This window comes from Poecilia mexicana, unplaced genomic scaffold (assembly GCF_051168715.1).
Source record: "Poecilia mexicana isolate PSO_F unplaced genomic scaffold, ASM5116871v1 scaffold_15, whole genome shotgun sequence".
In the NCBI taxonomy this organism is placed as follows: domain Eukaryota; kingdom Metazoa; phylum Chordata; class Actinopteri; order Cyprinodontiformes; family Poeciliidae; genus Poecilia; species Poecilia mexicana.
The window spans coordinates 5822607-5839549 of NW_028263384.1; the positions used below are offsets into that span (position 1 = coordinate 5822607).

The 16943-nt window shown below is 38.1% G+C and overlaps 1 protein-coding gene across 1 annotated transcript; it reads right to left on the reverse strand.

Annotated features, from left to right (window-relative positions):
- Positions 1-941: 941 nt before the first annotated feature.
- rasgrp3 (RAS guanyl releasing protein 3 (calcium and DAG-regulated)) lies at positions 942-13307 on the reverse strand. The gene is made up of 14 exons (XM_088013131.1): positions 13182-13307; positions 12733-12864; positions 10711-10858; positions 9423-9596; positions 8646-8762; positions 8177-8455; positions 7841-7921; positions 6525-6638; positions 6301-6416; positions 5327-5474; positions 4512-4548; positions 4146-4295; positions 2357-2727; positions 942-1426 (listed from the first exon to the last, which is right to left on the reverse strand). Exons 1-14 carry the CDS (start codon positions 13211-13213, stop codon positions 1418-1420), a joined length of 1908 nt encoding a protein of 635 aa, XP_087869257.1. The 5' UTR covers positions 13214-13307; the 3' UTR covers positions 942-1417.
- Positions 13308-16943: the final 3636 nt, after the last annotated feature.

A 16943-nucleotide genomic window follows, 5' to 3' on the forward strand; every position in this document is an offset into this window, starting at 1 on the left:
GTGGACAAGATCAGCTAAATGCAAAAATCGGCTGATCACCAAATTCCCAAAATTAAGGAAATTGGCACTGATAAATCGGCCCCCCTACTTTTTATGTTAATTTTTTTTTTTTTTTTTTTTACCTTGAGATATTCCTTATAGGTTAAAAAAAAATCTAACCGTCTTTGCTATTAACAACATTGTGGATAAAAAAAAACGGTATTTGCATCAAAATATTTTGTACGTAGCACACATCTGTGTGAGTATGTTCGTCCTAAACCTAAATGTTGTTGGTCAGTTTACTTTTATTTGGCAGCTTGTCGCTCTATTAGCTACATATGACTATGCAGTGAAGCTACCTAAAAATTAATAAACTTATTGTGGAGTTCATTTTCAACCCTTCCGCAAGGGGAGTCAAGTAAAAGTCTCAGACGACACTTGAACCTGGGAATTTCATCCTCCACCTCCCGTGGATCATAGGGATAGGCTTTGCTTTTCTATCTTTATCATTTACTATATTTTTAGAAAGCAATTGGATCCACTGTTTTTGTGAACCATGCGAATATGGGCAGCATTTGTGTGGTCTAGGTTTGTGGTATTTTTGTGCAATAGTGACACGCACATGATGCGTGTAACACGTTGGGGATGTGGTTGTGCTCTTGTAGGTCAGGTGCAGTGGTGGGTTCGCCCCGAGAAAGGGGTCCGTGCCCCGGAAAGCGACGCGGTTCAGCTGCGTCCGGTGAGCTGAGCTATGCTCATTTTCAAATGAGCAAAAGCTCATAAAAATAAGGCATATTAATTTGTAACACACAACCTCCATGCAGTTTAACATGAAGTTGAATGATTTTTATAATAATCACAATAAATGTAAGTTTAACTCTGAATCTGAGTGAACTGAGTTGTTCTGGGATGAACTGAACTGAACAGAGTGAACCAAGCTTCAAAACCATCTAAGAACAAGATTGTTATTAATAAGAATAATAGTTTCCCTTTATTTGCACCGGTGTATAAACACATTATGTACATATGTGCCCAGAGATATCAGCCTCTTCAAGAGGAAACTTTGACCTTTCATTTAGGGTGTTTTCTGTCCAAACCTTTGAGTTTTAATTAAAGACTGATCCACTGAGCAGAGTCCGAAGCACACTTCTTTAGCTTCCATTTCACTTGTAAATCCTCGTGTCATCTTTTCAGGAGCCTTTAAAACTTTCTCTGGTCTCAGGATTTGATTCACATCAGGTGTTCATGATCCACTGAGCTTCTCCCTGGTAGCAGCCATATGTCTCCCCAGGGTCTAGAAAGGGTGAGAGAACTTCAAGTCACTGAATGGGGACTTGAAGCATCCCAAGGTCTTCCCCAGTGAGAAGAACCTCCTGCTCCCTGTGGTCCTAGTGGTCCTAGAGGTCCTGTGCTCCCGGCCTTCATTGCTGTGGCCAAGTCAGCTGTCCTTAAGGAAACCAAAGGTGAAGGAAACGTTATTTCCCTTTCTGCCATTCATATTTTCCATTATGCAGTTCATCTGCACCGTTATACATGTAGGTCTACCAGCTGTACTCTGAGTCTGCGGTCTGAGAGCTGCCTTTAAGTGCATAACACCAAGGCTTTGTTATTGCACATTGTTTTCCAATGCAGAGAAACAGCAGCGCTTATTTAACAAATTTAACACACAATGGCGAACAACAACTGGAATACTTGATGTAGATTAAACAAACAGTAACTCGCATGTATTTTAATGAAAACAAAAACATCTCTGCAGCCAAAGCTGACAGTTATGCTGGATGGTGGTTTGTAATGCAGATGGAACAATGGTTCACACCTGCAACTGATTTCTATACTTCTGTTCGGCCGCAAGACAGTCTAAGCTCACCGGTTCAGTTACATACTTTACCATGCTTTTAGAATGATCTAACTATTAACAAGAACATTTGACACTTCAAAATATAAGAAAATAGCAGCTATATTAAGTGTTGTTCAATATCTGAATATTTAAATTATTTCAGTAATTCAATTCAAAAAGTGTAACTCAAATATTGCATTAATTGACCACTTCATATTACATCTAAAATGTTTATGTGTGTTAATTTTAATTTTGAAAATTCAAAATGCATTTTCATGGAAACAACCTAAAAGCTGCCATAACCAATAAATAAATAAATAGCCCAGATCTCAACCTCCAGTGGAACTCATATTATAGTGCATTAATATTGTCTATACATATAGATTACTTTCTGATTATTTCTATTTTGTGTTTTCTTGTATCACTTCCCCTAGAGGTCGCTGTAAAACAAGAAATGAGGCATAAGTGTTGTGTGGCCTGTACGCTCATTTCATTTTATTTGCTACAAATAAAAGTATCTGAAACGTGTAGTTTCATTACCTCCATTGTGTTTGTTTCTCCGTTCCGTCCCTCACAGCTGCCGGGTTTGTTCTGGTAATTCAAATAGTTCTGAGCGGAAACTCCGTGCTGCTGTCTATTGTTGTGGTTTTCCCATCTGGCAACACCCGGGCTTTTAGACACCTTTCTGTGAGTCCTGTACTTCATTTTAGGAAACGTGTGTGAGCCGCTGTCTGCGGATCCCCAGTTCAGATCAGACCACAGGGGCTCGGTCTGTGTGGCTTGGCTGGTGGTGGCCCTCTGCAGGCGCACAGATATCCTTTGAGCTGAGCCGGTCATCAGGGTGATGGACTGGGGATCCGGAGCTGGACCTGCCGGGGCAACAGCTGGGAACTCAAATACATCGTCTTCGTCTGGAGAAGGGAACACAACGGGAAATATGTGAATTAGTTCTTGCCAAATAAAAGCAAGCCATGAGGATCAGTGGATGGCTAAAAGGAACACATAAAACGTAATAAATAAAACGCTCTGGGCAAAAATAATGTACAGCAACAGCTTGCCACACATCTTTAAATTGATAATGAACAATGACACTGTCCAAATCTGCACAGCTTAAGATGTTGTAAATATGTTGTATAGTGTTGAAATTGTTAATTTGCGATGCAAAATCTGTACTTCATGTTCAAATGCAGTTTTATTTGCATAAAATCTCTAAAATCTCATTTTGCTTTTTGTTTTTTCTTGATTTCAAACTGTTTTAATAGTGGTTTAGTATCAAGTATAATGTAAAATAATGCCAGATATTGAAAGTTCTAAATATTCTGGGAAAATGTGCTGAAGCACTTGGCCATAGGACTTTTTCTTCCTACTTTCTAGTGAAAAACAAGTTAAAAAGATGCCAGGCGGACATTTGAGAGACAGGCCTTTAAAGGAAGAGTCCTAGTTCTGCATTACATTCCCCATTGTTACATTTCATACATTGCACTTTGTTTACTTTCCTTTTAGAGAATCTGGTGCCATTATAGATTTTTTTTTTGTTAAATATTCTTGATAATATTTGTCGTGTTTGGTGTTGCAACTATAACAAACATACTTTTGCATGAAATAAGCATGTTTATTGAAAGGCAATAAACAACTATTTGAGATGCTTTACATCTGAAAGAAAAATAAATGTTTATCATGCAAATGATAAAAAGTAGATAATGTCTCAGCTTTACAAAGAGAAATAGATTTACCAGTTGCACATTAAATTTGAACAGTAACTGAACAAAAATAACAGAGAAATGGTTTTACCACAGTGTTTCTACTTCTACTGACCTAAAGTCCAGTACCTCAGTATTCAGTAACTTAATATTGAATAAGCTGTTACTAAGGACTGGGAGTGCACCGACTGCAGTTTTCATGCTGATTAATTCTGATACTGATTTTTTTTTCGTCTGAAATGTTGCTGAATATAGCAAGGAAGTCGTTGAGTTGGTAACAGAGTGGGGCAGAGGGGTGATTATTGGCAACTGCAAACATGCATACATGACCTGTTGGGTGGAGCTAAAGGTCAAATCTCTCTCATGGCAGAGCAAAAGAGGACAGTGGCTCATTTTTAGACCTTCACAGATAAGATAAGACCAGTAGATAATATTGGCTTCACATGCGAGTATGTGAAGCCATACACATCATGCAAAATTAAGAACAATGGGGCTGATTTATCAGTGTACCACTACTACAGACTCACATTAAGTAACTCTTGTGAAAAGGCTAACTCATGACAACATTCAGCCAAATGTTAACACCAGAATATTGCTTATGTATCTGAAATACAGTATCTGAAAACAACCTTTACAAGTGGGCAGAGTTGGGCTGTTGGGCAGAGAGCTGTGGGTCAGCCTGGCTGGAGAGCCACTGCTTAGAGAGCCTGAGCGAATCAGCTTCCTGCAGGCCAGAACCAGCAGTTCCCGACATTGTTTATGACAGTTAACCCCACAGTCTGCAAGGCAAACACATTTATTGGCTCAAATAATCCCTGCAGTATTCAAGCAGCATCAATAATAATAATAATAATAATAATAATAATAATAATAATAATAATAATAATAATAATAGCTACTGCTAATAAATGTGGTGTCAAAAAAAGAGAGAGGAGATGCAAACAAGTGAATTTATATCCATGAAAGTCACTCTCAGAATAAAGCAGCAGACACACCTTTGCACTTGTATCCCTGTTTGATGATTCCCCAGAGCTGCACATGTGGAAGGAGAAGATGAAAATGTTACATAATGGACAGAGAAAACAGTCACAGCAGTCTACTGGGTTTCATGCCAACTGTCGGGAGCCCAGAACAGGTGTTAGAAAACACAAGTGGACTGACAAGCTGCTTAGGACAAACAGGCCACCGGGGACCCAGAAGAACACCTAATTTCTTACAAAAAGTGTGGTACTCACAATTTGTAGCTGCATTTCTCAAGAATGAGGTGACTTTCTTTTGGTCATTTGTGAAGAAAATGTCAAATTCTCTAATTTAGGATCCAAAGAACTCACAAATATGCAAAACTGTTCTCATAGTGTGATAGATTCCATCCATCCATCCTCAAACCTGGGTTAATAAGATGATCAGTCTTCATCTCCACAATTTTTGCCCTTATTACAGAAGCATTGATGAGCAGTGCTCCAGTGTTATCCTGTGCATGTAATCCGTCTGCCACCTACTGGACACTAGAGGTCCTGCTTATGCCCTCTGGTGGTTTACACTTCCCTTCACGCAATCAATGTCTGTGAACAAACACTGCTGGAATCGGGACTTATAAGAGAATCTACCGGTCACTTCAACAGGCTTCTCACCTGCTCCACCTTTTTTGCATTTTTATAAGTTGTCAATTATTTATATATATATACCCGGTTTTCTGTAATTTAGTAATTCCAAAGTAAAAGATGACATTATATTTTACTACATTCAGCATGTTTGGCATCAATCAACATAATTCACTTCTGACACATCCAGCAACTGTTGAAATACGTACAAATCCGGCACAATGTTCACAGAAGGTTGGCTTCAGATAAGTCATCTCCTGAAAGTTGTGAATGAATCCTGGTCCCATCTTACATTGGAGCAGAGGGTTGGCCCGGAGGAAATACGCGACCATCTCATCCTTGCTGATCAATCCGTCTCTGAGGAAGACATCCAGAGGAAGACAAGGAGGAGGAAACAGGAGCATCAGCTCAGCTGGAGATCTTTTAGTCATGGACAAAGTTTACGGCAGTGATGCAAATGTGCACAGCTTTTTATTTGATAAATATTCATTGTTTTCGGAGCAGGGAGTCTTTTTTTTCTGCTTGCTTCTTTTTCCTGCTTTAGATCAATGCAGAGTTATCTGATTTTTGTTTTACACTGAAAGAAAATGCATGAATCAATAGAATCTAACATGATTACTGCAATTCATGAAGTTTATGAAATGTATAAGGGATTCTTTTCCCCATGAACTCTAATATTCAGTTCGGTTGCTTTCCCATAGATTTAGAAATGTATCTGAAAAGGACATTCCAGTACTTTAGCTACCTTTCTCAAAATTATGTTTTTGTTTTGGAAAATCCACTCTTGTTCATCAAGAATGTCTCAGTACATTTATCCAATAATTTCCCTTCATTAATAAACGGTCAGCTGGGCTGTAAGGCCCAGCTGACAGTTGGAACATCATGCAGCTGACCACAGTTCATGATGTTCCAACCTGCTTCACTTTTGGCTTGGTGTTTTAATGACCTCCAATGTTCAGGTTTGGCCTTACCAAATCTGAACTACAACTTTTCCACATGATTTGCAAGCCTGACATTGACATAAACAAACATCCTGTTAGTTCATGCTGATGTTAAACTTACACAAGTAAACCATAGATTAATCATCACAAGTTTTCCACAATCCACCAAATCATTCCTAAATTAGGGAAATGGATTTGCTATGACAGAAGACAGATGTGTCAAAGTTGTTTTTCACACTCACTGATCTTTATCCAAAACGCAGAATGAGTCCAGAAATGGGAAATTAGCTGCAATACTCTCAAAGTCTTCTTGTGATATATAGCCATCATGGTCATGGTCATAATTCCTGAAAACAGACTATGAAAAGGAAAACAAGTAATTAATATCATATGACATCGTGTAACATCATGCAATGTCAATTATCTTTGTTTTTGTTTGAAGGCATTATTAAAAACTGGAACTGACCTCTACTAGTTTGCGAATGTGTTTACTGACCACAGAAGGATCTGGTTTGGTGGTAATCCCAGAGGCCCAGTCCAGTGGGGCCAAAGGTTTATTGGGAGTAGTTGGAGATGTAGGCTGAGAAGACAGAGTCAGTATAATTTCATTCAACTCATAATATTTATTTATAAGTTTATTTTCCACTCATATTTTGACAATCTATCTGTGGTTATGATTCCAAGACTTTGAGAGTGGAAAACCCTCTTGCCTGGGGTGTTAATATCCGGCCCTCAAGCACCAGTGTTGGATATATATATATATATATATATATATATATATATATATATATATATATATATATATATATATATATATATATATATATATATATATATATATATACACAGCACAATGTCCGGTTGGTTCGCCATGGTAATGGCGAACCAACCGGACATTGTGGTGGTGGATAAAGAACAGAGGAAAGCCGTTGTGGTGGATGTAGCAATACCAAGTGACCACAACATCAGGAAAAAGGAGCATGAGAAACTGGAGAAATACCAGGGCCTCAGAGAGGAACTGGAGAAGGCCTGGAAGGTGAAGACCACAGTGGTGCCTGTGGTCATCGGGGCCCTCGGGGCAGTCACCCCCAAACTGGAGCAGTGGCTCAAACAGATCCCAGGAACAACATCAGACATCTCAGTCCAGAAATGTGCAGTTCTAGGCACAGCCAAGATACTGCGCAGAACCCTCAAGCTCCCAGGCCTCTGGTAGAGGACCCGAGCTCAGAGGATGAAAGAGAGACCACCCGCGGAGGGTGAGAAGGGAATTTTTTATATATATATATATAATTTTTTTTTTTTAACACACCAAAATAAAATTCATAGCAGGAAGGATGACAGCATGCGGAGGAGGAAATTAACCATTTGATTCTGGTATGTTGGACCAGGGACACATCTAAAGGTTTCAGGCGACTAGCCCTTGAGGACTTGGAGTTTGACAACCACTAATCTATAACTCCATTCTGAAATTTTCTAAAAGATTCAAGTTCTCTTGTGCTCCAAAATGCTAATATGAGTTAGTCATAAAACATATTGGTAAAATTAAAGGTTGCCAATAACATAAATATGAGAAAGCTCACAGACTGAACAGGGGAGTTACATGTCAATGCATGATGACAATAGACCATAGATGATCAGGAAGAACTGTTTGAATATCATATGGAAATAAAACCTTTGGCAGCTGTTCACTGTGAGCTGGCCTCATTTCACCATAACACCCACAGATTTTTACCAGCATATAGTGTGTTTAATTCAGAATCATAGCTTTGAATAGAACTTTACCTGCGATTTTGGGTTACGTGGTTCCCTTACCAACGATAGCTCATAAATCTCATCTTCTGTGTAATAAAGGTCAAGAGAAAGCTGAAAAATATGAGCGTTCAGGTAAAAGTCATAAAACAATCATAATGATGACCAAACCCTAACGCAGAAGCTTAGTGAAATATAAACAGAGCTGATAGATATTTGACACATCATGATGCTTTTTGAGACCAACTATAATTTCTGGTGTTGGATTCCATTTCTAAAGTCAATCATCTCAAATGAAGCTTACTGTGAAACCTATATTCTCTATGTGCTATATAAAATTTGAGGCATGAAGCAAATAGCTGCCCTCACCGTCAGAAGGTAAACGAGGTCCATGTTGGGCTCCACTTGGGATACCACACTCTGTAGTGACACCAGCTCATTGAACGTCATGTACAGCTGATGCATCTTCACCATGTTCACCATGGTGCCGTCACCGACCCAGTCAGGAAAGACGACGTGCACCGCGATCAGATCCTTCAGGTGAATGCCCAGGATGGGGATTTTAAACCCTCTGCATTCATTGAAGGCCTTTCTGTAGTTGGAGTAGTTGTTGTTGGAAGAGACCAGCTCTGTCATCTCGCTCCAAATCTGGGACAGTGATAGGAAAACAGCATCATGTAATGAATAAGTCACAGTCGTTTTTGTGGCAGCTCATGTGACATAGATGGGTAAATAGATAGACCAGTTTCAGAGGCTAATAGGGGCTCAAATGTTCTTATATTGATGTAAGCAAAGAAATCAGTGTGAGGAATAGCATAGCCTGGCCCATGTTCAGTACCTTCAGAACTTCTGGCGCCAGGTAAGCATGAGTTTCTTTTAGTCGAGAAATCGAGCTGTGGCTCAGACCTCCCACCACCGCCATCAGAGTGTTGAAGTTCTGAAGATGCAGCAGTTTCTGAGAAAACAGAGGGGAGTGGTAAGATGTTAGGCTTTAACATCGTTCATCAGAGATCAGACAGTGCCATGGTCTGTAATAAAACTCTGAAAAAGATATGCTGCTCATCTGCTTCCTTTAGCCCAAAGTCACATGTTGACTTGAGTTGTGTTGGTGTGGCAGAGATTCTGTTGGTTGTTTTGTTATGACACATTTATCGTCATCAACCAAGTTGGCTGGAAATGTTTGTCAGTGACAGCTGGTTTATTATAGTGACAGAAGACTTTTATTAGCTACATAAGCTTCACGGTGCATTCAGGCACAGTTTGTAAATAATTTCCCCTTCATTAAACATGACTTCATTCCCTTTGGGCTCTTTTCAAGACAAAAAGAATAAATGAAATTATGAAAAATGCCAAGATTATCAGTTTCTTACTTATATAAAACGTGCTAAATAATATAATCACGTCATCAGAAATCATCGCCACATTATGCAGTAGTTTGTTGCTACTTGGAACATGTTTTTATTCTTGCATTCCAGCGTCTCTGGATATAATCTTAATCTGTTTATGTTGCAAGATTTTGAATAAACAGACAGAAAATCAGCAGCTATTCTTTCTTGTTTTTGAAACAGGTGTTAAATACAGTTTGTACATGTGAATAGCCTATTTCAGGAGTTACCTGAGCCACATGGATGTATTTGGCGATGACCTCTGCTCGGGTCTGAGGTGTGAGTTTGCTGAGCACCATCAGCTGGACCCACTGTGAGATGCCGTTGAAGAGAGCGATGGAGCGCTCCAGAGTCGGATTTTCCACAAGACAGCCATGGATCACATAGCTCTGATAGTCAGTGAACTGAGGAGAAACGAGAATTATTACCAAGATTCATTTATACAAATCATTAGAAGCCATGCAATGTAACTTAACTCTGTGTGGATTTTAATATTACAGTCAGTTAAATGAAAGATAAAACTAACTGCTTATAAGCAAAAACTGAAATCTTAGTAACGGCATCTCACAGTGGGTCCAGCTGATGGTGCTCAGCAATGTACGGGTCAACAAAAGGTCATTTATTTTCTTGAAATCTAGACAACATTTATTTGATGTAGCAACAATTATTAATTAGACATTAAAAATAAAGTGAGAGGATTTGATTGTAATTTTTTTAATTACAATTCTATATTTGGAAAAAGTTTTTATGTGTGATCTGGACTGTTCCGACTTCCTGTTCAGGCACATAAGGAGTTACCTGAGCCACATGGATGTATTTGGCGATGAAATAAAGACTTGAAAACTACAGTACTGTACACCTATAAGTGGATTACTCTCTAAAGCAGCAGTCTTCTCTCATCACTATTACATTTCAACTGAAAACACTCCAGTGTTATTCTAGATTGTCTCAGTTTTCTCACTTTAAATTCACTAAATCCAGATACTTCCATTATTGTGGACATCATTTGTAATCAGTCAGGCTGAGGGAAAATGATTAGTTTCCCATGAGAACATCCAGCCATTGTAGCAGGTGAGCAACTTCCCATGATGTTGCACATGTTGACTAACGTCCTCTTCATACAAGGTTTATATCTGCACTACAGTTGGTTTCTAATGCCACAGATGATAACGTTTTGCCAAATGCAGAATCATTCTATGAATTATATGAGTTTCTTGAAAATAACATTAAATACATTTATCATTAAGCCCACATCAAAAATGTTTTAAAATGTTTTTTTATTGGTCTCATTTAACATTCTAATCATAAATGTCATGTTTTTATTAGGTGTTATCTGAAAACCAATCAACAGAAAATAAAGGCTTGAAAACTTCAGTCTGTGTGAAATGTGTTTCACTGAGTGAACCGAGTTACTGAGAAAACTTTTCAATGATTTATTCAGTATGACTGTATAAAGAGATCTCTGTGCGTCAACCATCAGTTTCAGAGGATTCAAGTAAGGTTGACAGGTTGACCCACCGATATCCTCCTGATAGACTTGAACTCCAGGAAGGTGAGATGCTCTGCCAGCTCCACAGGCTCCAAGTGGTCAAACAGCAGTGATGCTTTCCCTTTCTTGGCTTGTTTCTTCCTCTGGGTCAACTTCCGCATCCAATCATATGACGGTCTGTAAGGAGATCAGGTCAGAAACAGTAAGCTGGCAGACAGAACCCAGTCAAATCAGCAGGAAGGTTCTGTTTAGGGGTATTTAAGACGATGTTTACAGCCAAAAAAAAAAAAAAGTAGAGAATCAACAAAACAAATAATTTATTTTATTTTCTTTACAGAAATCTTCACTGTTATTAATACATTGTGATATTTTTTATGTACATTTGAATTTACTGTTAGTGGTGTTGAGCAGCTTGAATCTTGAATATCGAAGCAGTGTAAATGTACGTGTTATTTGGACAAAAATCAAGGCTGATGAACAAACGTGATTAGATTGATGACTGTTGTTACAGCCAACAGAGTTTTAACCAATTTTGATGTAAACTAAAACTATAAAAGCTGAATAAATAGTTGTCCAGTTACTTTCTAATAATGTAAATAAAACTCAGTGTTCTTTTCTGCCAGTCATGTTGGTTTTTTTTAAAGAATTATTCATTTAGTCTCATAATAGAGTCAATTCTGGTTGCAAAATCAATCATATTTTCTAATAACAATGTATTTGTCCTGATTCTCTGCATTTGACATACATAGAAAGTACATACATTCATGAATATAGATTATAAGGTCCAATGTGTGCTAATGGTTTAACAGGACAGAAAACATAAAAACTGTAACTGTTTCTTTCTACAGCTTTCACTCTGTTTTATATGCAGAACTGAACTTAAGGATGTGCACATCTTTAAGCTTTAGATGTCAGATTCAAACTTCAGTGGGCTTTCTATGTGTTGTTTTTCTACTTTGTACTTGGAAATTCCAAACTACCGTACTCAGCAGAAATTTCATTCAAGTAAAATAGTAATATCACAAATATAAAAGTAACAGAGAAGGAAATGTGATTGTTTTAATTCTTATTCTTGGCAAGACATCTTAAATCATTGAAAAGTCTGTTCATACCTCATAAATACATTAATACAAATTTCTAAAGACAACTCATAAGAGGGTTAGTTAACCTTTTTTTTACCAGGCAAAAAAACAATTTCTTATTGATGTTAGCCTGAAAGTACTAAAATACACTAGTTTTAGCACCAGATGTTGGGAATGTGGGTCACATCAGTGAAAACTGAATCCACCCATGCAATGCAAGACAGTTTTTTGGTAGAGGCGGTGTGATGGTGTGGGATGGAGTTTTCCTTTCTATGAAAACAAGGTTTACTGTCAAGATGAAGATGAAATTCTGAAACCAGCGTCAATCTCACATTTGTTCTCTTTAAGACCGAACTCTATCCCACAAAATGCCAATGTTTGCCTCGACAGAGCGGAGTTTGACTGAAAATTGTAATAAGAGAAGAAGATTAGAGGTCCTGCGAACAGTTCAGGCTTCAGCCCCACTGAACACTTGTGAGACATTGTGCTGTTCATATAAGAATGACGAACATAACTATATTGGGTAACACAACAAATCCTGGGTGAAGAATCAGATGCCTTTCCTCGGCAGTGTGTGATCAATCCGATAAGAATCATAATCATAACAATTCTCCTAATGAAACCACCCAGTCCAAGAAAAAAGACTAGAGAATCGTTAGTAACAGAATGAGCTGCTGTTCATACAGTCATACTTTCTCATCCAAAATATGCATCGGAGCATTTCATCTGTAATGAGATCTATTGTCAAGAAGCTACAATCAATCATTTTAGTTTCTACAGCGGTCTCTCTTTCTCACTGTTTATTCAATGTCACATGCTGTTTTTATTTTAATTATGTAAAGCACTTTGAAATGCCTTGCTGCTGAAATGTGCTATACAAATAAAATTTGATTGATTGATTGATTGAGTGTTTGTGCGTGAGTGTGTGTGCGTGTGCACGTGTGTGTGCGTGTGTGTTTGTTGTCTTACATGGCTGAGATGTCGATGAGTTTAAAATGCTCCTCACAACCAAGCTGAGCGGCCACCTCCCTGAACTCCTCTGTGATCTGGATCAGTCCCAAATCCAGGTTGAATTCTGCGGGGAAGGTCACTATCCAGAACCTACATGTGCACATTCACATTACCAGGTGTTAAGGTGCAGAAAGGCCCCGGCTGAACGTGTGCTGGAACTGCCCTCATCCAGTGAGTTTCAAATGAGTTCAGTGAGTTCTTCTAAAACCCTGGAGGCCTCTTCATTTAAAGTTACAACATTAATCATTAAGAAATGTTGCAAAACACAAACATTGAGAGAGACTTTAAGTCTTAAAAATACAAAGTGTGGAAACATAATTAGGTGAAGTTAAACTTAAGTAATTAAAGACAATTTTGAATTGGACAACATTGTTTCCTGGGAGTCTGAAATGTGTTTATTTCTTTACCTCATGAAATAGCAAATCTTCAGCCTGGTCATCCTGCAGCTGTCTTCTTTGCCGTCACGGTACGTAGACTTTGGTTAAGGACTTTATGATATAAATAGATAAACTAAAAGGAAGCTGGTTGCAGGTTCACAGATTGGTCATTGGTACAAAATTGTAATCTTATTAAACTCAACTACATATAACATGTCAATGTGCATTGACGCCCACCAGTGTGTTGGTCCTAAAAGCAAACTCTTTCTGGGCAGTTGTATGGAAAAACATCCTTTATAAAGATAATTTATGTTAATATTTGAAGAAAAATAAAATGCATAAGGACTTTTGTTTTGCCAGATGGGATATATCATTAGTAGTTTTCCTGCCAGCTCAGTGGATGTAACATACCAGCGATGCATTAGCAGCAGGGTACGAGGGAGCAGGTTGGCATGGAGATCACCGTTATCATCTGTGAAGAGAAAGAAGTCCCAGAATAGCATAAAATGTAAACTACCATGAAATAATGACAACGCTAACAGCCCATCACAAAACGTCAGTTCTTCACATCAACTAAGATGTTGTGCATCTCTCACCGAATGCGTGAATGCATTCAACTAGCAGCGCATCGAGAGAAGCCGCCTTGCCCAGAGTGGAGGATCCCATAGTTCCACAGTGGTGGGAACGCAGAGTTCAGCTTGTTCTGCCTTTCAGGGCTTCCCTGGCAACAGCAGATAGACGGCAAACCCTAGAAGTTGAGGAGAAAACAAGGATCACCGTGTCAACAGAAAACCTCTTTGGAAGCACAACTGAAAATGTCTACAACACTTAGTGGTAAATGACAGAATAATCTACCAGAAATATATTCAACTGCTACTTCTAATTCAGTGGTGCCCAAAGTCGGTCCTGGAGGGCCAGTATCCTGAATGTTTTAATTCCTCCCTGGTGGTAGTAACAACCTTCTCAGCTTGTCAATATTTTCATTAGGCCGTCTAATGAGCCATCATTTGATCCAGGTGTGTTAAACCAGGGAGAGAACTAAACCATGCAGGATGCCGGCCCTCGAGGACCGACTTTGGGCACCATTGTTCTAGACAACATGCTGACCCCTTTCCTCACCCTGCTGTCTTTACACCCTGTTATTTATCTGCATGTGTTGATGCAGATAAACACATGCAGACACAACATATGTTCTCTCTGTTTTTCCTGTGTTGTGGAAAGTACACACCTGACCCGGCCTCTGTGTTTGCCACTGTTTCTCTATCCCGACCCAGTCAAGGCTTTTACTTTAGAATCTACTGACTCTTACCTAATGTTATAATGACTTATAATGGATGGACTTGGCTGCATGATTTTAAATCTGAATGTAGTTAATTTCTCAACTGAATTTTTGTGGCCCCAGACAGCATTCTAAGAGCACTACATGCAGTCTCTTTGATTTATTTAACACAAAACGCAGAAGAGAGCAGGTATAAAATTGGACGATCTAGCCTTTAGATATATTGTCTGGTCACCTAGCAACCATGAGCCTACTCAGGTTCAATTGGTCAGTCTATTTGTGTGTAAATGTGATTGGATGACTAGAATATTTTTGTGTCCATTTTTTTTATTACAACGGTTTGATTCCCTCTTGTTTTGTCAGTAGTTCAGCTGTTGCTGGTGTCTTTGGATTTTCAGATTTCTGTGGTTGGTTTTGAGAATTTTACACAAAATGTACATATTTTTTATCTTCAACATCTTGAAGCTGTTGAATCACCTTTCCCGATGTTTCCATCCAATTCTCATAAGAATTTTAAGCTAACTTTAGAAAATCCACAAAACATGAAACACCACTCCCATCTCATCCTGTAGTGCCTCTCGCCAGCCTTCCCTCCAATGCTGAATGTTTGGGCTTTGTCATTTTTCAGAGTGTCATGCTTCTGGTCTGCACAAACCCACCAGTGGATGGAAAGGTTTGTCAAGTTACGTCTTATTAGGCAAATGTGTTTCCATCTCACCTTTTGGAAACATCAAAAACCACCTGAAGTGAATGCAAAAACATTTTTGCAAAATTCACAAAGATTTTTTTAATTTTTATTTTGCTATCTCCATCAATATTTTCCAATGCAAGGCTTCAAAAACATGCATTAAAAATGTTGATTGCAGCTACTGCTGACTAGACAAACACACAATCTAACTTAAAATTTAGATAACAGTTATTCAAACACTTGGAGGCGCTCAAAAGTATTGAACTTTAATCCACCAAACAGTCCGGTGATCCTTTGATATACTAGACAACACGGTGATGTGACCGAACAGTGACATGACTAAACATCACCGGTTACACACATGCTTTCTAAATATCACAGCACACATGTCCTTCGCTCATGTTCAAACCCCGATACGACAAAACACATGACAAGTGAGATTCATTGTTCAAACTCTGACTAAAATCCTGTTGTTTTAAACCATGTTCCGGCAGATGGTGCTTCACATGCAGCGATTAATAAACAAAGTGCACTGGGAAACCAGAGAGCTTTGTCACTCAATCTGTGAAAATAACCAGATATAGTGATGGCAAGAAAAGCTCAGAAGGTCCTTAATGTAAAAACTGCACAATCTGATAAGCTTAACCACCATTTTTACCTTCAAATGAATGTACTGAATGAATTAATCAATCCAATTTCAAATCACAAAGTTGTGCACTTAAAAACATTCATAGTTGTTATTGTTTAAGGATGAGGCAGCCTTGATAAAAACACCTGTCCTGATTTCTGTTATTTTTTTATATAAAATATATATATATTTGAGTAACGCAAGTAATTTAAATATGACTGAATATACGCAAATAAATAAAACAAGCATACACATGCAAATATGTTAATTGTTAATTATAAATATGTTATGTAGAATTTACAAGTATGTTAATCTATGTTAACATATTATAGATTAATATATTAGTATGTTAATCTATAATTAGTCTAAACTATTCAGCAGTTCCTCATGTAAGGAGGATGAGAATCTGTCTCGACACAGTAGACCCACCTTACTAGACCTTAAGGTGACGACACAACTTGGCCTAAGCTGTAGGGAAACACGCAAAAAGAGACTAAAAAAAACGTGAAACATCTGAAACAGGATCTGAGAAGTGCAAATATCCATTAGTTGATTATCTACTGTTTGCATCTTGAAGACTAAACAATATTGTTATCTTTCATATTTCATTGGGTATTTTGTTGACAGCCATTGAGTCAAGTCATTTCTAATATTGATTTATAATTTATATATCAATGAAACCCATTGTGTCTATATGTTATAAAGATTTTTAGCTTCTTTTCTTAGGTATTCACTTATTTTTAATGTCTCTTCAGACGTAACGGACAGGCTTTGATGTTACTGTTTTATTCATCTCCGAAAAATAGAGTTGCATCAAAACCACTAACATCACCATTCTTAACCAGGCCTTGGTGGATTTACTGGTCCCTACTGGACAGAATATGTACATCGAATTAAAAGGCACAACCTTTTATTTTTCACTGTCTGAAATTAAATCAGACCAAAGTTCTCCTGTTAAAAATCAGCTAGAATTATGTAGAATATACCGGATATTTATTTGTTAATATCTTTCTGAAAGGACCAGAACTCCAGCTCACTATGGTGACAGTCTTGTGAAAGGAAACCCAAAAGGTTTGACCCAAATCATACAGCTGAAAGGCAATTACTGACAAAGTTTACTGTATGTACATTTTTTGACTTTGAAGATATGATCAAATAAACTTTCGAACAATCTCACACTCAATATCCTGGCATTTA